Genomic DNA, 22,605 nt, shown 5'->3' with positions numbered 1-22,605 from the left:
TTTTTAATGCAGATTGACATTATTTTCTAATAAAACTAACATAATTTTAGAATAAAGATGTTGGCGACGATTTTGATAGTGCCTAAAAAATGGTAGGCGCGTTTTGTTACCAAGGAAACAGACAATACTGTTGAGCGAAAATTTTGCACGCGAAAACAGATGATTTTTTATGGTGACATAACTTAACAACCCATTCAACATATTGTTATTTGTCAAATAACCGTACCACAAACTGTTAAAACTTTATATAAGATTGTTCATTTACAGTTGTCAACAGTAAAGGATACTGTTGTCGACCGCACGGGAAAATATCCATGTACAGTTTGTAATTATGCGGGAACATTTTTAGAAAATTTCGCATAAATACAAACGATAGCCGAACCGTTATTAGAACGGTTTACGTTCCACGTTGAACCATAATGATAATGGTACTGGACCATAATCGTATACTGTAGTCTGATAACGTTTTAACCATAGTGGCTATACCATTGACGAATACATAGACCGAAATGTCCGGAACAAAGCCATCAGAAAATCGGGCACCATGTCTTCTTCTTCATTTTAAAGAAAATACCCCTCGTGGGTGACGAATTACATTACACATAAATATTTTACGAGCGCTGACTTACCCCTCTCGATGTTTTGACAGTTTGTCTGTTTGTTTTTCTCCCTCACCTTCCCTCTCAGCGTCGCCGTCGATGAATCGATGATGACTTTCCGATTCGGTCGTGAAAGAATTTTGGTGGGCCAGTCCGTTTGTTTCGTGAAATGCGTTGGGCAGTGAAAAAAAAACGCGAAGGTATGGAAACATCGAAAACCGACCAGCCAATACTCCGGACGGTGAAATTCGCGAATTCAGATGTGCATGTGATGGATAAAAATTCAGCCGTACGACCAATGGCTCCAAACTGGCATATCAATAATATGGTAAGTAATGTATTTTGCAATCCTCCGCAAATTGTAATTGAAACTGCTTATCTTATAGCGCCTTGCGAAACTTGTCGCAGTACACGGTTCCAGATGGTTCCAGTGCAGACGGTGGACCGCTACCAAACAATTCAAACAACAACAATGTCGTCGGCGTGCGTACAGCCGCTTTTACTGATTCCTGCGATCGACGACTCCTGGACGGGCTCGAAGGGTGAATTCGAGAGCAAAGTGGTAAATATGGAGTCTAACTGATGAGTAAAACGCAGCCGGTGCGACCAAGGTGCTCTGTGCTGTAGAATGTATACCTACGTGCCCAAACTTGCGCATGGCTTAGCTGGTAAGTAGTGTCCAATATTGGATGGAGAATTTTGTTATTAAAACCCTCAGATTATTCTTTGTTCCCTAACTTCCCGAAAGATTCAAATGAATCGAAATAATTCTTTTTAGTTTTGTGTGGCGAGCTTTTGGACATCTCCTTTGGAAAAATATATAACCGTGCGATCGAGGGCTGCCATAGTTCAACACCAATTTTTCTTCGAAACACAATCTGCTCTTCGATGACATCCAACAGTGCCGAGCTGCTTATTTGTTATCAGGCAGAGAGGACGGAGGAAGCTTTCTCGAACCATTTATACGTATCCGGAAAATGACGTTTTTTGGAGTTCAAAACAACTAGCAACTGTGATTGATTGCAATCAAATGCACCGGAAACCGTTTCCACTGAGAAAAACTACGATGGAGCAGTTTTTCTGAGCTTTCCTACTCATGAAGATTAAGAAGGTAATGGTATCATCAACATCAACAATAAGCGTACCCGTTTTTAAATCTACAGGTAAGTTTGATAAAAAAAAACTTACGTATTAGAATAATTTTTTTGTTTGATTTGCATTTTAGGAACTCTTCCACGATGGTGGAACCCAGTCAGCTAACATTTCTGTATCTTTAGGTGAGTTATTTGCTTGAACAACCGAATAGTCGACAAAACAAATGTATAGTGGGCTTTTTCCACAGTTTGTACTTCAAAACTTTCACAATCCGCAATAAAATAAACCGAAGAGAATCTTTTGGCATTCTGAATGGAATCTTTTCGGGATTCTAAACAGATTTGCTTGGGTTTGCGAGGAAGGTATTTTTTTAGATTTGACAATGAAACTTTTGGAATACTGCAGGGTATCATTTGGAATAATCCAGTTGCCTTTTTGGGATTCCAAGAAGAGTACTGACGGGATTCCGAAGGGTATATTTCTGGAATTGCGAGTAGAATCCTTTCGAGATTGTGACGGTGATCCTTTCGTAATATCGACCTCAATCCTTTCGAGATTTTGACAAGCATACTTTCACTGGCCGGAATTAAGAGGGGAATATTTTCGGAATTGTGATGCGGATCTTTTCGGGATTCCGATGGAAATCCTTTCGATATTCCCGAGGATATTCCGACGGGAATTTTTTTGTGATTTCGACGGAAATCTTTTCAGTATTCATCTCGGAATCCTTTCTGGATTCCGACTGGAATTTTCTCGAGATTCCAACGCGAATTCTTTTTGAATTCCGACGGGAGCCATTTCAATATTTCGATATTTTCAGGATTATGATGGGCATTTCTGCACGATTGCGACGAGATTTCGACGGGGAATCTTTTGCTATTTCGAAGGGTAATCCGCAGGTTATCATTTTGAAAATTCCGAAGGGAATCCTTTCGGGATTCCGAAGGGAATCCTTTCGGGATTCCGAAGGGAATCCTTTCGGGATTCCGAAGGGAATCCTTTCGGGATTCCGAAGGGAATCCTTTCGGGATTCCGAAGGGAATCCTTTCGGGATTCCGAAGGGAATCCTTTCGGGATTCCGAAGGGAATCCTTTTTGGAGTTGGTGGTCAAATGGTGGAATTAAATGGGATATTTTGAACTCGTTTTATGACAAGTGAAGACGTTCCACTAACAAGCTCAAAAGAACTTTATTACCATTCAGGATTTCTACGGGAATTCTTCCGTGATTGTGAAGAGAATCGCTTTGTGATTGGGTTCTGACAGGAATCCTCTAGCGATTGCGACGAAGATCCTTCGGAAATTCAACGTGAATCCATTCTTCATTTTGATGGGAATCCTCTCAAAATTCCAACGAGATTTTTTTCTGGATTCCGACTGTAACACTTTTGAAATTCTAACGGAAATACTTTCGGGATTTTTCCGTGATTCTGACGGGAATGATTACGGGGTTCTGAAGGGACTTGTTCGGGATTCCGAAGGAAATCCTTTCGCGATTCTGATGGGAATCCTTTCGGGTTTCTAAAGAATATTCATATGGGATTTCGAAATTATTCTTTTCGGTATCCGGAAATAAAACCCGTCGGAAACTCGAAAGGAGCCCTGTCGCAATCCCGAAAGTATTCCCATCAAAATTTCGAAACAATTTCCATCGGAATCGCGAAAGGAGTCCAGTCAGAATATCGAAAAGATTCGCATCAAAATCACGAAAGTATTCCCGTCGGAATCCTGAATATAAGCCCCAAACACAATTGTCAGCGGAACGGAAACGGCAAATTTGACAGTTTCTGTCATTTTCTGTCAAATTCGCCGATATTATAGCCAACATCTCTTTAAGGCTGCAATGGTAAACTTATTAGAATTCTAAAGCAAAATTGAATATTAAAAATAAGCATATGTATAAAAGGCGAATACAACGAAAACTTTAAATTTTAAAATGTAAAATTATTTGGTAAACTAATTATAAGTAAAAATAAAAAAATAATTTTACTTATGCTACTTATAAGGATTCTCCTTACAATCTCTAATAGAACCAAAGGATTCCATTAGGAGTAGAAAAAACAATTTCTTTTGCAATAATGATACGATTTTATTGGATTTTATTCGCGAACCCAAGCAAATCTGTTCAGAATCCCGAAAGGTTTCCATTCAGAATGCTAAAAGATTCTCTTTGGTTTATATTTTAGGGCCGATTGTGAAAGTTTTTAAGTACGAACTGTAAGAAAAGTCCCTCTATTACATTTGTATACAGTTGTGTTGTCAACTATTCGGTTTGTTCAAAACAAATAACTCATACAGAAATGTTAGCTGATTGAGTACCAGCATCGTCGAAGAGTTTCTGAAATGCAAATTAAACCAAAATGTATTCCTCTAGGATTCTCTCTAGGAAAAATCTCTAGGATTTCCTTTGAATTTCTTAAAGGATTCCATTTGGATTCCCGAAAGTGTTCCCTTTGGAATTCTTATAGAAATTCTCTTCGAAATACTCCCCCTTCGAAATCTTGGAAGCATTCATTTCGGAATCCAAGAAAGTTTCTTTCGAAATCCCAGAGGGTTTCTCTTTGAAATTCCTAAAGGATTTCCTTCGGAATCCCCAAATAATTCAATTCGGAATCCCTAATTACCTAATTTTCTTTGCTATATTAGGGTATCATTTTTTTTTATCCTTGAAAGATTGTTTAATAATCCCAGAAGGATTCGGGATCTTCAAAGGACTTAGAGGCCACTCACCTTTCGCCCTGCTATTTCACTGGATGGAAAATTCATGTTCAAGATGACACGCTGCCCCTGGATGATATTACCATTACACATGAGAGCTGCGGATGGACCGATCAGGACAACGAAATATAGGCGCACTCAGCTTACCGCGATTCTACCACTGTAAATAATGGTAACCGACTGTAAAATTAACCATTCAATAATCTTCTGAATTTCACCATGCCGCTGTATAGAGAAAATACGTTGTGGACATAAAATTAATGTACTTCATACAAAATGCATGCAATAAAAAATAGATAATGAGAAGACAAAAAACATTATTATAATTTAGCAAATTAAATAAATAAATAACCGAAAACTTCCATAAAAATTGATTCCCCAAAATAATTTAATTCAACGCCGTACATTTCGGGTGGTTTTACATCACATTCATTTACATCGCTTCCATTACATCATCTTATTACATCGGGAGAAATTAAGTCACTCTTTATTATTACAAAGCAAGCTCTCGAGTGCGTCATATACCGATTTTTTTTTTTATTTTTTTTTTATTACTTTATTAACGTGATTTTTTATCTTGAAAGTAAGTTCATCACGGACATATACCGATGGACTCAACTGGTTGCAGCGATTTCGATGTAATATTCAACTAATTTTTTTGCTGTGCAATCAACCAAATAACCAATCAATTAAGCAACCAACTAACAATCAGCCAATCAATCAAAAATGGAGCAAGCAACCAACCAACTATCAACCATTCAACAGTTCTGGTTGCTTGATTGATTGATTGATTAGTAGCTTGCTTGATTGGTTGGTTGCGGGAATGGTTGATTAGTTAATTATTCAGTTGATTGGTTGGTTGATTAGTTGATTGGTAGCTTAATTGGTTGGTTATTTGGTTGATGGGTTGCTTTACCGTTTGATTAGTGGTTGGTCGATTGGTTGGTTGATTAGTTGTTTTGTTGGTTTCTTGACTGGTTGATTAGTTGATTGATTGATTGATTGGTTGGTTGTTGCTTGATTATTGTTAGTTGTTGATTAGTTGGTTTCTCGATAGTTGGTTGGTTGCTTAATTGGTAGGTTGGTTGCTCATTGTTTGTTGGTTGCTTCATTGTTTGTTAGGTGCTTGGTTGGTTATTTAGTTGATTGCTTCCGGTTTCTATTTATTATCGAATGACTAGGTAAAACCGTAACTGCTTTCAGACATTAAACTGAAATTCCGTTCTTAGCAAACCATGAAACTTTGGTAACCAATACCTTCTTCTTCTTATTGGCATTACACCCCACACTGGGACAGAGCCGCCTCGCAGCTTAGTGTTTATTAAGCACTTCCACAGTGAGCAACTAATAGTGAGCTAGCTACCAATCAACCAAGAAATCAATGAACCAACCAACTAATCAACCAATCAAAGAATCAATCAATTCACCATTCAAGCGATCAATAAAATTACTAATCAACTACACAAGCAACCAAATAAGCAACTAACCTATCGAGCAACCAACCATTCAAGCCCACTTCCAATCACTCAAGCAACCAATTAACCAATCAAGCAACTAATCAATCAACCAACCCATCAATTAAGCAACCATCCAATCAATCAAGCAACAAACCAATCAATCATTTAGGCAAGCTACCAAAGAACTAACCAACCAATAAACCAATTAGGCAACCAACCTACCAAGCAACTACCAATCAAGTAACCAACCATTCAGCCAACTAACAAATCAAGCAGGGGCCCTCCTTAGCCGTGCGGTAGGAGGCGCGGCTACAAAGCAAGACCATGCTGAGGGTGGCTGGGTTCAGTTCCCGGTGCCAATCTAGGCAATTTTCGGATTGGGAATTGTCTCGACTTCCCTGGGCATAAAAGTATTATCGTGTTAGCCTCATTATATACGAATGGGAAAATGGTAACCTGGCTTAGAAACCTCACAGTTAATAACTGTGGATGTGCTTAATGAACACTAAGCTGCGAGGCGGCTCTGCCCCAGTGTGGGGATGTAATGCCAATAAGAAGAAGAACAAATCAAGCAACCAATTAACCAATCAACTTTATAAGTAAAGAATGAAGTTACCAACTAAACAATCGAGCAACCAATCATTCAAGCCCACTTCCAATCAATCAAGCAAACAATTAACCAATCAAGCAACAAATCAATCTACCAACCCCCCAACTAAGCAACCAACAAATCAATCAAGTAACAAACCAATCAAGCAATTAATCATTTAAGCAAGATACCAGTGAACTAATCAACCAATAAACCAATCAAGCAACCAACCGTTCAAGCAAGTTACCAATCAAGCAACCAATCAATAAAGTAACCAATTATCCAATCAAGCAACTAATTAACCAGCAAATCAACCAAACAACAAACGAATCAAGTAACCAAGTAATCAATCAAACAAACAATCATTCTAACCCACTTCCAATTAATCATGGAACCATTAACCAATCTACCAATCAACCAACCAACCATTCAAGCAAGCTACCAATCAACTTCCAACCAATCAAGCAATTAAACATTTAACCAACTAACAAATCAACTAATCAATTAATCAACCAACCAACTAAACAACCAATCAAGCAACCAATAAATCAACTATTTAAGCAAGCTACCAATTAACTAACCAACCAATAAAACAATTAGGCATTCAAGCGAGCTACCAACCAACCATTCAACCAACTAACAAATCAACCAACCAACCAACCAATTATTCAACCATTCAAGCAAGCAACCAATCAACCAACCAACCATTCAAACAACCTACCAATCCACCAGCCTGTCAACCAACCAATGAAACAACAAACTAATCAAACAACCTACTAATCAATCAAGTAACCCAATCAACTTTTCAAGCAACCAACATAAAAATCATTCAAGCAACCAACAAAACAATCAATCAACCATTCAAGCAAGCTACCAATAAACTAAATTAGGCAACCATCCTATTAAACAACCATCCTATCAAGCATCTTACCAAGCAACCAATCATTCAACCATTCAAGCAAGCTACCAATCAATTAAAAATAAATCAAGCAACCAATTAACCTATCAAGCAACTAACCAACCAATTAGGCAACCAACCAATCAAACAACTAACCAATCAAGCAACTAACCAACCAATTAGGCAACCAACCAATCAAACAACTAACCAATCAAGCAAACAATCATTCAAGACCACTTCCAATCAATCAAGCAACCATTAACCAATCAAGCAACTAACGAATCAAACAAGCTATCAATCAAACAACTAACTTATCAAGCAAATAATCATTTCACCAACTAACAAATCAATCAATCAACCAACCAATTAACCAATCAACCATTCAAGCAACCAACAAAACAACTAATCAACTAACAAGCCGACCAACCAAATAACCCACCAATTAAGCAACCAATTAATCAAGCAGCCAACCCATTAATTAACTAACAAATCAAGCAACCAACCAGTCAACCAATCAAGGAACTCACCATTCTACCATTCAAGCAAGCTACGATCAATCAAGCAACCAACCAACTAATAAAGCAATCAAGCAACTTAGTAATCAATTAGGCAACAAACCAATCTATTAATTTATCGAGCTGAGTCGATTGATGTATTATGTGGACACAGACAAACAGACGTAACACTGATGAAATTCCCATCGTCCACGCTTTGAACGGTCGTTTTAAATTACACTGATTACTTGTTTCACACCTAGAGGCGCGCACATCGTTTACCTTTCGATTTGACATCTCACACTAGCGCCGTCTGTTGACAATGTCGTACTAAACATCATTTCGTGCAACATGAACGCTAGATGGTGCTAAAGTAACTGGGCGATGAATTTTTCAGAAAACTGTTCTAGCTGTTACGTCTGTTTGTCTGTGATGTGGATTTCCGGATATCCTATTAAAAGTTCATTTTTAAGTGATCCTAAGATATGTATTCGTAATAATTAAGGGCCCTCCTTATATATAAGTAGTGCGGTTATATATAAGTGCGGTAAGACTCGCGGCTACAAAGCAAGACCATGCTGAGGGTGGCTGGGTTCGACTTCCGGTGCCGGTCCAAATATTTTATATTGTACGGGAAAACTTTCACAAATATGACCTGAACCTCCAAGCGGTCACTCCGCCGACAAAAAAGATTACGATCATCGTCGCCTTCTATCAGATTTGTGTGTTTTTCTACCGAATTTGATTTGTAAAACATCTTCGTTAACAATTGTATACTTTTTCCGCCTCTTGGTTGATTATTTCAAAGAAAATCCGAATACAGTAAAACGGTCCAGGTAAATCTGAGTAGACGAGCGTGATCGGGGGAGCGATCCAACCCGGAGGCAGCGTTACAAAAAATGTTTCTTCCTAGCAATAGTCTGAAGTGGTCTGAATGTGTGTTCTATTCTTACCCATCAAAAGCAACAAAGAGAATGACACAATTCCGCAAAAGTAAAGGTTCTCAACAAATCGGAGATCCACTTTTGTGTACAATCCACCTACACCATACACACAGCCGCTTCCGCTGTCGTTGCTGGTGGGGGCAGGGTTCTCCGCCGATTGGCGTTCGTGATACTCCTGGAAGCAGGGCGCAATGCACAAGTTCGTCTGGCACTCGGGACAGTGGTACTTGATTTTCCGTCGCAGTATCCTCTTTGTGTTCCAGCAGAAATTGCAACCCAGCGCGGGACCCTCCCGTACCACCGGACAGTGGCTAGACCGTTGGCTGTCCAGGCCGGGTATTTCCTTCGATCGGCTGCTCATCTGTATGAGAAGATAGATCAATTCACTGTAAATACTGGCATTTAAGTACAAAACAAAGGTAAATTTTGATTCAGGAAATGTTAACACTTACCAAAGGAGATGAAGCAGACCGCGACAATTCGTCGCCTTTTATGCGAATTGAACTCAGGTCGGCAAGTAGCACTGCGGCGGTGGAGCTGGTGGTGCTGGTCGTAGTGATCGTTGTGATAGGAGTACCGGCAACCTCACTTCCCGATAAATGGTGCTGATGCTGCTGTTGGAGCGATTCCATATCGGAAACGAGAACAACCGTTGGACTCGATGTGCGATCGGGCTAGATGAAAACAAAAATGAAAATGACAACTGTTGTCATTTTCATTTTTGTTTTCATGGTTCGAATTGAGGGGCTTCTCAATGGTCGAGTGATTGTAATAATTGTAATCCGTCACTCCCCAGGGGTATATAGTGGTGCCCGGAAAAATGGCCACCCCTCCGTCTATGTATTCGTCAATGGCTATACGGTTTTCGTATACCGGACTGTTTGAGCAACGGGTTGTTAAGATTGTTAACCATATGAAAAAAAAATCCAAGTAACCATGGAGCTATATATGCTTGCAAATAATACAGCCATTATGCTACGTTTAGACAAGGCAAGTGAATTGAGCAAGTCGCTTGAATCGAACGCGAACTGAACGTGTAAACAACTTAATTCAATTCACTTGAACGAAAAGAAAGTTGAACATGTTCAACTTTTAGCAAGTCAATTGAATTCAACTGAGTTGTTCAATTCATTTGCCCTGTCAAAACGTAGCATTAGAGTTGACTTAAAGTGAAAAAAAGCCCTGTTACGACGGAAATAATGCTTCATTACTATGACATCTAGAAATAAAACATAACTCGCGTGATTTTTGAAAACGTCGTAAGTCCAAATGAGAGACTCTCTTTCATAACGCTCTCTTTTGCTAATATCTAGGCTAGTTTAAAATTTGTTGCAATATTTTCACCTCAGCACACTAGACAAAGCTATTTTCTTCAGATCGGTGCTGGAAAATCCAATGTAAATGTTAGTATGGCTTTGTAATAATCAAAAGAGAAAGTAAACAAAGAGAGCCTCTCTTTTGGACTTACGACGTTTTCAAAAAGATAAGTAATGCATCGCTACCCTGGGTCCCTCCTTAGCCGTGCGGTAAGTTGCACGGCTACAAAGCAAGACCATGCTGAGGGTGGCTGGGTTCGATTCCCGGTGCCGGTCTAGGCAATTTTCGTATTGGATATTGTCTCGACTTCCCTGGGCATAAAAGTATCATCGTGCTAGCCTCATGATATACGAATGCAAAAATGGTAACCTGGCTAAGCTGCGAGGCGGCTCTGTCCCAGTGTGGGGATGTAATGCAAATAAGAAGAAGAATGCATCGCTGCATTCGTAATGCAGAACTAGTGTATCGTTGCTTGACAGGTGATAATAAATGCATCTTCACATCGTTAAAACTGATCTAATCCAATTAGCATTTAATATGTTGATCTGTGAGTGTATCTGTGAGTAAGTGTGTGTACTTAAAATAAATCGCCGAATTCGGTAAAATTTTACCGAAATCTCAACAGCAGAACTGTTCGGTAAATAATTTTACTGATTTTCGGTGATTTTGACAGTTGAGCAATGGAAAACATTATAAAAAATCTTTAAAAAAAATACCGAACAGTTCTGCTGTTGAGATATCGGTAAAATTTACCGAATACTGTAAAATGAGTTAAGTGTGCATGCAATAATTAATGCTTGGTGGTTACTTGGGAACTATTTTCTTCAAACATTTTTGGAAGAAGGATTTTATCAGTTATTATATTAATTATGGTTGTTTGTAGACTGTAAACCTCATTGATTAAGGTTGAGGTATTGTGATTCTCTATTAAAACTCGAACAATTCTCGCTCACTTTTCAGAAGGACCTAAGTAACATTTGTTTCGTGAACTAATTTGATTACTGCAATATTGCAATTTGCAATTTGATTACAGCGCTATTCAAATTAATTCATGAAAAAAATGTTACTCAGGTCCTTTTGAAAAGTTAAACTAGAGTTCCACTAAATAATATCTTTTCGTAAAGGGACGACAATATACTCAATTCAGTAGAAACCCGAAATTGGATGCTAGCGAAGTTGGATTTTTCTCACAATCCGTACGTTAAACCTAACTTCGGAAGTGGTGCGCTTAATAGCGCTTCGCGATATGAAAACAGCGCACCACTTCCGAAGTTAGGTTTAAGGTACGGATTGTGAGAAAAATCCAACTTCGCTATCCCCCAATTCCGGGTTTCAACTGGATTGAGAATATGATGCATACCTTAGAAGCGAATGTGAAAAAGCTCACCGAAAGCACGCATCTGTTTGACATTGGTTTATTTACGGTATGGTATGGCGCACAACTTGGCGCATGGCGCGTAGCCGGTGAAATCTCGCTTAACTTTTCAAAAGGACCTAAGTAACATTTGTGTCATGAATTAATAGAGCTTGCTGGCGTTTACTCACTCTTCTCTTTCAATCGCATGGGGAGGATAGGATTTGTTTTCATCGGGAAACGCTTCCGAAGCGTTTCCCGATGAAAACAAATCCTATTCACTCTGTGCGCGTGAAAGAGAAAGATGATTAAACGTCAGCAAGCCTTATTTGATTACAATCAAAAGCTTTCATGTTGTTCTGTTGTTTGCGCTATTCAAATTAATTCATGAAAAAAATGTTACTCAGGTTCTTTTGAAAAGTTAAGTGAGAAATCCGCGGGAAAAGTAATGGACCAATCAATAAACAAAAACTGCCGCTATTGAATGAGCAGATTGCGCCACCGTAGACATGTTCTGTCAAACACACACGAATAGAAATATGCGTGTCGCCGTTGTTTTGATGCGGTAAGTGCAAAATGAGTTACCTTAATTGATCCATTTGTAATTGATCCATTTGTCTATAAAGTATCGAATTATAAGGAACAATCGGTGTTATTTGCAGGTTAAGTCATGTGTGAGCCTTTGCGGGACCGCAATTCTGGTAATTTTGTATCATCTCGTCGTTACCAGTTAGCAAGGAAAGCACATAGACCAAATTACTTAATTCATTGCGGTCGGGGTCGCGATTAAGGTTACTTAGTAGCATTTGTCAGCTAACAAGCATCATGGCATGTTCTAAATTTTGAATCGCAGCCATGCAAGTATTACATGCTCATTCATTTTGTTATTAACATCAACAGACGATTTAGATCCTAATGATGGTTATCTTAATTATTACTAATGCAAGCCTCTATAAAAAAAAACATAAATTATTGAACATGGCAGAATAAGCACTTGTAAAGTTACGACGAATCGTATGTAGTGATAGATTGAAATCAAAACCTGGGGCAACCATGTAGAATGCCCGTTGTGCGTAATTCGTTTTTCGAAAAGATATCCTCAGCATTCCGTTATTTCGCAGTACCCTAACTAGGGCCTGGGTTAACGTTCAAGTTTACTGATTCCAGAAGTTCAGGGCAGTGAATTCTCCTTTGGAGCGTATCAGCAACGACCATTGCCCGTGCAATGTGCCTCCGCAGTTGTAGACTTTCAAGATTATTTAATTGACAACGACTGCAACGACAACTGGATAACCGGAATGGATCTCGCCATGGAAGTAACCAAAGAGCGAAACGGATGAATCGGCAGATTCAATTCTAGCTTATCCGTTCTAGGTATTCCAGCGTAGATCGAACCAGCATACAGTACAGTGACAAGCTACAAACATCGGCGAAGCCATTGGCTTGGCGATGCAAAAGATGAATCCCAATGTTCTACAGGCCTTCTCGATCACATAAGAGACATGATGTTTGATTGAATTACTGCACATTTGTTAGGATTGACAACCATCCGGTTCAGTACGCACCAAGGTTGACAAACATTCGGTGGATTGAGAATTACCGACCGTCAGAGCCGTAGCGTGGACTCCAAGCGCCCTTGGCGAAACCTTTATTGGGCGCCCCTCACTCTTGCAAATGTTCAAAACAAAGAGCGTGTTAAGAGCAGGGAGATTAAAAATTAACTTTTTTTGCGGATCTAATGAATTTTTGCTTTATGAACTCCTAAAGCCTCTATAATCTGCATGTGTTCCAATAGGTAGAAAGTAAGGGTTATTAAAAGACCAGAACATTTCTAGAAATCCCCTGAAGTTTAACGCTTTTCTGAAAGATTCAATAAACCAATGCAAGTAAAAAAAACTAGATCCAGTAGAGGCTGGATTCTCGACAAAAAATAGGATTTAATTAGGTCAATAAAATAGCTCTCAATTGAGCCAGTCCGTGGTTTGATTGCTATCAAACCTAGTCAAATCAAGAAGAACCCTTTTATGGAATGGATTGGATGACCTTCGAATGTATATTCTCATATTTAGCATACCATCATTTCAAATACTTATCCCCGTTAAAAGCTTTACCAGTTTATAAAGATTACACTGGATCAAATGCGATCGCATAATTTGTCTGCATAAAATGAGCTAATTTATCTAAAATTCACACAAATTTCTTATCAGTACTTCCGAATATCTATTATTAGATAAAGGTTTGAATTTTTTAGTCGCGAACAAAAACTATATGTATTTGATTAACGCTTTTTTAGTCCACTCTGTGTTTCGCCTTTGCTTTATTTAAGTCCTTATCTAGGGCTCCTTCCCCAGAAGCTTGTTTCATGCTCCTTTCCATTTGCATTTCCTGTTCCTTCCCTTTCCTTCCATTTCCTTTCCATCAAGTAAATTATGAAAAAGACATCCCCAAATTAGGGGAGCATGCTGATGATACCTGATACCTTGAAACGCTATGACCCCGGGAGTTCTTGCTGTCCCATAAACGGACTAGCCCAGACTCCAAGCTGCTGGTCTGACCAACAGCTTCCGGGGTGGGCCCAAAAGGCCTCTTTTCTGGGGGGATTTCGAATGGTGAGTAATCTAAATAGAATTTATTCTTTACACTTTACCTTTATAGTTTATTCAGCGGTATGGGCGGCGATGAGATACAGTGGCAATGGCTTGGTCGGTTAGCGGTGGCACTTTCGCAGATGGCGTTCGGCACTGGCGCATCGTGTAGCCGGATGGTCGTCGAATGACCCGGCGGTCGTTGGTCAGATGGTCCTCGAATGACCCAGCGGCGTCCGCGAGGCGCTGCTTGTCGATGATCTTATGGCCGAGGTAAATTCCGGAATTTTCATCCGTTGACGGAAGCCGATAACACGGCATTAGTTGGCACGATGCGTGAGAAAAACTGGGACGCCGTATGACAAAATGGCGTTCGTGGCGTGCTACCGCCCGTCGGTTCGGCCGAGAAAGTACCTTTAGGAATACGTAGAAGTCCCGGCAGCTATGGGCTGGATGTTAGCAGGCTCGGTGGTTCTTACTTGTCAGGTCTTGCCAAACTCGGGGACGATTGGCTAGTACACTACGCGCCGCTCGCTGGAAGTCGTCTGCCGACCGGATAGCTTTGGTCCACGGAAGTGGTCTCGCAGAACTGGGGCCAACAGGTGTCAACCCCAGAAACGAATAACCAAACGTCGGCCAGCCAAATGGTAATTCCTGGCAGTATTCGCTCCGGAGGTGCACTTAGGCAAGCGGATAACTACCGGCAACAGGACGCCGACTTACAAGATGGCGTTCTCGTGTTAATAGCACCTGCAGTTGTTGAGAGGTGTCGAAAAGGCGCAATCAACACACACGCACTTAGCTGGATTCCCCCTTAGTTTGTTCTCGAACGTCACAATATTGGACTTATCTCCAAATTCTGAATTTCACGAGGAATGAAATAAACTTCAAAGATGCGAATTGGCTGTAGGTTCTTAGTATCTCGTACCTCGACTGATCGCTTTCTTCATTTTTTGCCTTCTTCATCGAAGCCTCTGGAGCTCATATTTAGGTTACAGTATTTATTTGCCACCCACTTTGCCAAAATTCACGGCTTTGATTCATCGCCCACCTGTTTTGAAATGACGGTTAGACACTAACTTGACAAATTATTTCCCAGCATTTCAACACCATACACAAAGTGTTACCATTCGGTAATAACCTGTATCAGTTATTGAAGGAACCTTCTGAAAATACGTCAAACGATTTATTATGGATGTAGTCCCCGAGAAAATCGTGATAAGAGGTTAAATCTGTATTACTTTGAACCAGTGAATTTGTGAAGAATGTGTCATATTTCCAATAGCAGAATTCTGGATTTCGGTGCCCCCTTAAAGCCTGGCGCCCTTGGCGGGGGCCAACCCTGCCAACCACACGCTACGACGCTGCCGACTGTAACAGACAGTTTCCGTCCAGTGAGATATGAATGGAACCAACGCAAAAGATAACCAGCAATGTCAAGTCTATCCAACTTCACAACCATAATAGCGTGGTTAATTGTTTATTGTGTGATTTCATCAACAGACTGCAATTTGGCCCTAATGATGTATGTAAATATTATTTAATACTAATGACAGAAACGCACAAAGTCAAGAAAATATAGCATAGAAGCATTCCCAACAAACATTGAAAGCTGGTTAAGCGCTCATTTTGCCGAAAATAGTCTTCTTCAGCAAGAAAACTAGTATGTAAATATGCGCATTATGTGGAAAATATTGATTTGAAAAATGTATTGGAGGTAACTGTCGTGACCCGGACGAGATTTCTAGTCTCGACCGTTCGTCGCAACAATACTCAGCAAACTGATCCGCTCTTCGCTTTTGACACGACCATTCGACATGTTTCAAAATAATGTAGCTTGCTACCCATTCGAAAGAAGTACATACCAAAAGAGCGTATTCAAATTACAAAAATCAATATCACTATATCAATATCAAATCACTTTTTTTCGATACTTTATAGACCCGATCTTATCTACTACACCATTGTTTACGTTTGTCTCAAGGTTTGTCTTATGAAACAACCACGTCGAAATCAGCGTTTCAGCGTTTGGGTCTGTTCAAATATTACGTAACGCAATAGGGGGTGGGAGGTTGTTAATTTTCTGTTACGATTTGTTACGCACAATATGGGGGGTGAGTGTCCTTCGGAATATTGTACGCGTAACAAATTATATGCATAGCGAAAAAAAAAAATTATATGTTAAAAAATATGTTAATTTTCTTTAAAATAGCGTAAAATATACAATGCATAATAATTTATAGTAACGTGTTTTAAAACCTACCAAAAATCTTTTTTTTTCTCAAAAAACTATTTGTTACGCGTTACGCATGGGGTGGGGGTAGTTCTGAAAATTGTTACAAATTGTTACGAGGGGGTGGGGGGTTCTCAAAAACAACGTTTTTCGCGTTACGTAATATTTTAACAGACCCTTTGACGTTTAAGAACAAGATTACCGCAAGACCGCAAGTTTCCGTGTAAATTGTTTGGGCACCAGCTCATCTGGGCACAAACTGTCGAATATCACAGTCACTGACAGCATATAATATCAAAAACATCAACAAGTTTTTGACAGCCGTAAAATTGAAAAAAAATGCTGCAAACGCCGTGAAAATTTTTTATTACCTATTATCGTAAAAAATACAGAATTAATTCACAAAAGTATTTCATTAAAGCGTAAGTAAAGTGGGTTGCATTGAAATGTTCAATGTTCTCATACATTTATTTTACTCGCAGATGAATGAAACCGATGACTCCAAGGAAGAAAAAACTTCCTCTACGACAACCACCACCATGAGTTCTACCGCGACGGAAATGTTTCCCTTGAATATCAAGATAAAACAGGAAAAAACTACCAGCTATGAAGATTCCAGTAAGTCGGAAACCGTGGATAAACTATCCATAGATTTGAACCTATCAAACATATTTTCATCCACTACAACGACAAAAACGCCTACGGTTCCGAGTGCCACTTCTACGGCGTCGGATCTTCCGCCGGGTGAGACCGAGAAGGAAATTAAGTCCGTGGAACCGCTCAAGTCATCAAACGAAATATTGACGGAATTGTTCAAAGTCTTCAATGCTGCACCACCGGAAATAATAGACGACGATTCGAACGATGGCGAGGAGAAGAAAAAGAAGAAGAAGAAACACAAGAAAAAGTCTAAAAAGAAGAAAAAGGGCGGCAGTGACGGAGAAGTTTCATCAGAAGCATCCGACACCGAAGAGGAAGGTGAGATCAAGAAAAAAGTCAAAAAGATAAAGAAGGAAAAGGATAAGGACAAAGATAAAAACAGACAGAAGAAACAGAAGGAAAAACACAAGGAAAAAGAAGTACGTAAGCATGAACACGAAAAGGTGGTTGTGAAATCGGAAATGACCTCAGTGGTAGTGAAGAAGGAACCGAAAGACGACTGGTACAGCTCAAGGGACATCAGGGAATCATCTAGAGGGGCGAAGGAGTCTCCGTACTACCATCATCATCACCGTCACAGGTAAAACATTGAAATGCGACTTTAGGAGATGTTCATTAAATTTGCTTCAATACGTTCTTTACAGCTCGCGCGATGATTATCATCCGCGGATTAAGCAGGAAAAAGATGATCGCTCCTATGATACATATGACACAAAACGGGAGCACGACCGAGACAGAGAAAAGGAACGAATTCGTGAAAGGGAGCGCGAGAAAGAGGATCCTAAATCAAGGAATCGAATTCAAATTAAAAGTCTGAAAGATAGTGCTGTCTTCAAAGAAGCAGCTTCCCGAGAGAAGGAAAAGGAACGCGAACGAGAGAAAGAAAAGGAAAGAATCCGTGATAGGGATAAACGAAACGAACGGGACGATTCGAGAGAAATGAAAAAGAGACGTTCGGAATCGGATCTTTCGTTGTCAGATGAAGAACCGTACCGGCAGGGCCGGTATTACGATTTTTATCAAAAGAAGTACAATTCGTTCTACGCTAGTTATAAGGAGGAAGATCACTACAGGGATCGCAGGAGCAGGAGAAGTGAAGATCGAGATAGACATAAGCACAGATCAAGATCTCGTTCACCGCAGTTTGATAAGCAAAAACTATTGGAAATTGCCAGGAAGAATGCGATTTCGATGCTCAAGAAGGGAACTTTACCAGGTGCTCAAGGACTGGATAAAGAGTCCAAAGAAAAACTGATCATGAAGATGAAGAGCAGCGGCAAAAGCATTGAAGAACTGACTGAATATTGCAAAAAGATTTCCGATAAAGAAAACCTTAACGAGTTATCGAGTGTGTCATCTGATGACAGCGATCATGATGCTGAAGGGGGGTCGAAGGCATTCCACCATCCTTTCCAGATCAAGGATCCAGGGCCGATTGTGATGAATATTAAAAATTCAGTTCCATTACAGCCGAAAACAGCAGAGCAGTCAAAAGCTCTTATGTTGCAATTTCCAGTTTCTTCCGGTGCTCAGCACAAAAAAATGGAAAGTGATTGGATGCCAGTGGAACCAAAACCGGTAGCCCCAGTTGCAATTGTTCGACCGGAAAAACCAGTATCCAAATTCCCACCGACATCATCATCGTTCGTTCCATCCTCCGAGAAACAGCAGCCTGCGTACACACCCGTCAACCCTACTCCTGGGCCACAGGCGCTTCCTCCGGATCTTGCACAACCTGGTCCATCGACGGTTCCAATTCCAGTTGCACCAGTTCCGGCCATACCAATAGTTGAGTCAGTGCTACCGGCGATAATGCCCCCGCCGGGACCATCTGTTGAACCTCCACCCGTATTTCCCACCAATCCAGAGGGCAACAAACTTGATGTGTCCACTATCATATCTAATCGTTTGAATGCCATGCGAAAACTGCAAGACAATCCCGCGGATGCTGAAGCTATCAAGCTTCTTTACAACACTCAAAAAGACATGTCTGCTTGGGCATCATCCAAATTCACACCCGGTCAGTTCTTCGGATCAACCGGCGTTCAATGTCTGACGCCTCGCGAGCTCGCCGAAGGCTATCAACCTTGGGCCAAACGCGACTCGATGAAGCAAAGTGCCCCCGTTACCGGTGGTATGGGCATGCATCTGTTGCAGAAAATGGGATGGGTCCCAGGTGAGGGTCTCGGTAAGGAAAAAAATGGATCGCTGGAACCACTGCTACTGGATGTCAAATTGGACAAACGTGGTCTGGTGGCTAGCGCCGAAGACCACCAGCGGCAAATTCAGTTCCAGATACAGCAACAGCACAGTGGCCGCCGGGCCAGATTCATGAACGTAAAGATCAGCACCGACGGGAAGCATCCGGTTTCGATCCTGGGAGAGTATTGCAGTAAGCGTAAATGGATGCCACCGCGGTACGATTTGGTGCACGAAAGTGGACCGGGACATGCGAAGAACTTCGTTTTCAAGGTGATCGTCAACGGACTGGAGTACCAGCCGGCCATTGCCAACAATACGAAGAAAGAAGCTAAGGCAACGGCGGCCAAGTTTTGCCTACAGCAGTTGGGCATTTTGCAGTCGTAGATGGTAAGTGATTTGTAAGTTTATCTGTCCGTGGTATTGAATTCCCTTGTAGTCGTGCATTTGGGTCTATCAAGCAACTGGGGCACCTATGCGAGGAAGTTGAGAACCTAAAAGTGTATCGTTACTCCCGAATAAATCAACTATATGTGCTGATCAATTAACATTAGGACTTTAGGACATTTGGACATAGATGGAAAGTACGAGAAATTCCTTTGACGCTTCTTTGTGCACCATGCATTACAAAAAGTACATATTGAAATTCATTGGTCTGTGCACGTAGGGGAACATGCTGCATAAGTTAAACTTTTTCTGCAAGACTGACTGCTGCATGATGATGCTAAGCAAAGTCTGTAAGTTGGAGTCGATGGTAGAAAACGCTTAACAATCTTTTTTGTGGGTATTGTGGGAGTTACCTGGCAGCTTAGTTTGGAAAGGCTGAAGCCGTCTCTACGTTCACCTTACTAAGACACAGACCGACAATTGACTAGCCTATGATGGCCGATGTTCAATCGTGTACAGAAGTTGGATCTTGTGCTGGGTAGTTTTTTAACTTTGCAGTTTCCCAATAATAGCGTTTGAGTTTTATTTCCAATTCCCGTCAAACAAAATAAGATCAGAAAGATCGTATTAAAATTTTATTAGGTCAATACCAATTTCTCAAAACGGCTCATCCGTTTCTGCAGGCAAAAACTCAAACGTCGATTGGACGAATCCAACAGCAGTTCAACGCAGACAATAGAAGCATTTTTCTACGTATTGATGACTACGTCCGCGTAAAAGTGCTATCTTCTTCTTATTATTGGCATTACATCCCCCCACTGGGACATTGCCGCCTCGACAGTTATTTACCGCAAGGTTTCAAAGCCATGTTATAATTTTTTGCATTCGTATATCATGAGGCTAACACGATGATACTTTTATGCCCAGGGAAGTTGAGACAACAATCGAAATCAAGTATTCGGATTTTAGACGAAGTGTCAACCTCGTTTGTGACCTTAGACGGATTGAAGCAGGGTGATGCACTTTCGAATTTATTGTTCAATATTGCTCTCGAAGGCTCTATTAGGAGATCTGGCGTGCAGAGGAACGGCACTATCATCACACGGTCGCATATGCTCCTGGGCTTTGCGGACGACATCGACCTTATTGGAATCGATCGCAAAGCAGTAGTGGAGGCTTTTGTCCCACTGAAGAGGGAGACGGCGAGGATAGGCTTAACCATCAACTCTACCAAGACAAAGTACATGGTGGCAGGTAGAGATAGAGGAAGACCTAGTGGTGTTGGTGCTGAGGTAGTGCTTGTTGGGGTGTGGTTGAAGTTGTTGAAGAATTTGTTTGCCTTGGAACGCTTGTGACATGTGACAATGACGTTTCCGTGAAGTGAAAAGACGTATTGCTGCTGCGAATAGGGCCTTTTACGGATTACGCAAGCAGCTTAGGTCCCGCAGTATGCAGACGGAAACGAAATTTGCTCTATACAAAACTCTGATTCTACCTGTGGCGCTTTATGGACATGAAGCATGGACGTTAAAAGAGGCCGACCGAAGAGCTTTCGGGGTTTCGAGTGAACAGTGCTGCGTACAATACTCGGAGGGAAACTAGAAAATGGTGTGTGGCGCAGACGCATGAATCATGAGCTGTATCAAGTATACAAAGAAGAAAATATTGTGAATCGTATAAAATACGGCAGACTTCAGTGGGCTGGTCACTTAGTGCGAATGTCGGAAGAAAGAATATCGAAAACAATATTCAACAGAGAACCAGATAGGGACCGGCGACTTCATGGAAAACCACGAACACACTGGCTGACGTGGTGGAATCGGACCTGGGGACCCTGAACGTTCGGGAAAACTGGAAGAACATCGCCCAAGACCGACGATTATGGAGTCTACAATACGACAGGCCAGAATGTAAAATAATCGATTTTTTTTGGTGAAGTCCACCTTTCTTCAATTGTCAGTTCACTTCCAGACACATTCATAGTCCGCTCTGGACAGTCAATATTCAGTTGAATATTAGTCATTGAATATTTATGCACATTTTACAAATTGATAAATTATCTGAAATCTAAGCACGTTTCAAATGAGTAAAGTGAATTATCACACAGGACTCAATCCGATTTTCATCCGCTAGGCACTTTGAACGGTAAACATCAACATAAACAATGCTAATAATGTTTTTTTCTGCACATAGTAAGCACGCTCAGTGACAGTCGAATGAATGAGTTGGTGGAGTAGTCGTCTGACTATGTCATTCTATGTTTTGAATATTCATGCGATGTATGTCAAAATTCGGACCGAAGCTGCTTCATGAAGATGACTATTTTAGGACAGGACAGGCATATGTGTATCGACGCTGTAGTCAACCAGGTATCCAGGTACCAGGTAGGTAGACCATTGTCTCATTCTTAAACAAGTATTTCTTCGGAATGATATTTAATAGGGTGACTAATTGACTAATTGGCCTGTTTTAAAATCTCATAAACGTGGGTGGTACCAATCGGCCGATTTTATCTGACAAAATCGCTCGATTCCAGCTGTCAAATTTTCTACGGCATTGTTGGACAAGCTATTCCAACCCTGGAGGAATGACTTTGAATGACATAAAAATATGAAACTTAAACATTAGTACTAGACCAACTTTTTTTTTCTAAAAATGAGTAAAAGGCATGTGGGTGGACTTTATATATCAGTAACGAGTCAACAAAGTTGAAAAAAATTTCACATCACACGCAAGTTGGAGAAGTTAGGAATTCAAAAGCTCAATGGAACAAACTATAATTCCTGGAAGTTCAGCATGGAATTACTTCTCATTCGCGAGGATTTATGGAAGTTTGTTACTGGTACAAGACCTACCGCGGAAGGAGATGTAGCCAGTTGGGACCAAGGCGATCAACGGGCGCGTGCGACGATCGGGTTGCTGATGGAGAGTACCCAACACGGACTCATTAAGCAAACGACCACGGCCAAAGAAGCCTGGGGGAAGCTGTAGAATCATTTTGAGAAACCTACCCTTACTTCGAAAGTTTCGTACCTGAGAAATCTCATATTGAAACGGTACTCCGAAGGCGACAATATG

General features: G+C 40.7%; 2 protein-coding genes and 1 long non-coding RNA gene across 5 annotated transcripts; 2 read left to right on the top strand and 1 right to left on the bottom strand.

The window, feature by feature from the left end:
- The first annotated feature begins 555 nt into the window (after window positions 1–555).
- LOC134219913 (uncharacterized) lies at window positions 556–4,719 on the top strand. Of its 2 annotated transcripts, none has more exons than XR_009981707.1 (4): window positions 556–927; window positions 986–1,267; window positions 1,348–1,762; window positions 4,067–4,719. It is a non-coding gene; the product is annotated as an uncharacterized LOC134219913 (long non-coding RNA). The 2 variants fall into 2 exon arrangements; XR_009981706.1 differs by having other exon boundaries at window positions 560–927; window positions 4,366–4,719.
- Window positions 4,720–8,332: 3,613 nt separating this feature from the next.
- LOC134219912 (uncharacterized) lies at window positions 8,333–16,032 on the bottom strand. 2 transcript variants are annotated; one of them, XR_009981705.1, is made up of 3 exons: window positions 15,914–16,032; window positions 9,245–9,406; window positions 8,333–9,153 (listed from the first exon to the last, which is right to left on the bottom strand). XR_009981705.1 is itself a non-coding variant. In XM_062698813.1 (2 exons), exons 1-2 carry the CDS (start codon window positions 9,422–9,424, stop codon window positions 8,758–8,760), a joined length of 576 nt encoding a protein of 191 aa, XP_062554797.1. In that variant the 5' UTR covers window positions 9,425–9,454; the 3' UTR covers window positions 8,333–8,757. The 2 variants fall into 2 exon arrangements, 1 of the variants encoding a protein (XP_062554797.1); XM_062698813.1 differs by lacking the exon at window positions 15,914–16,032 and having other exon boundaries at window positions 9,245–9,454.
- A 514-nt stretch (window positions 16,033–16,546) lies between these two features.
- Window positions 16,547–19,688, top strand: LOC134224539 (protein Son). Its single transcript, XM_062703919.1, has 3 exons — window positions 16,547–16,703; window positions 16,764–17,521; window positions 17,586–19,688. The coding sequence occupies exons 2-3, from the start codon at window positions 16,764–16,766 to the stop codon at window positions 19,525–19,527; spliced, it is 2,700 nt and encodes an 899-aa protein (XP_062559903.1). The 5' UTR covers window positions 16,547–16,703; the 3' UTR covers window positions 19,528–19,688.
- Window positions 19,689–22,605: the final 2,917 nt, after the last annotated feature.

This window comes from Armigeres subalbatus, chromosome 3 (assembly GCF_024139115.2).
Source record: "Armigeres subalbatus isolate Guangzhou_Male chromosome 3, GZ_Asu_2, whole genome shotgun sequence".
NCBI lineage: Eukaryota > Metazoa > Arthropoda > Insecta > Diptera > Culicidae > Armigeres > Armigeres subalbatus.
This window is presented reverse-complemented; position numbering and strand designations above follow the sequence as displayed.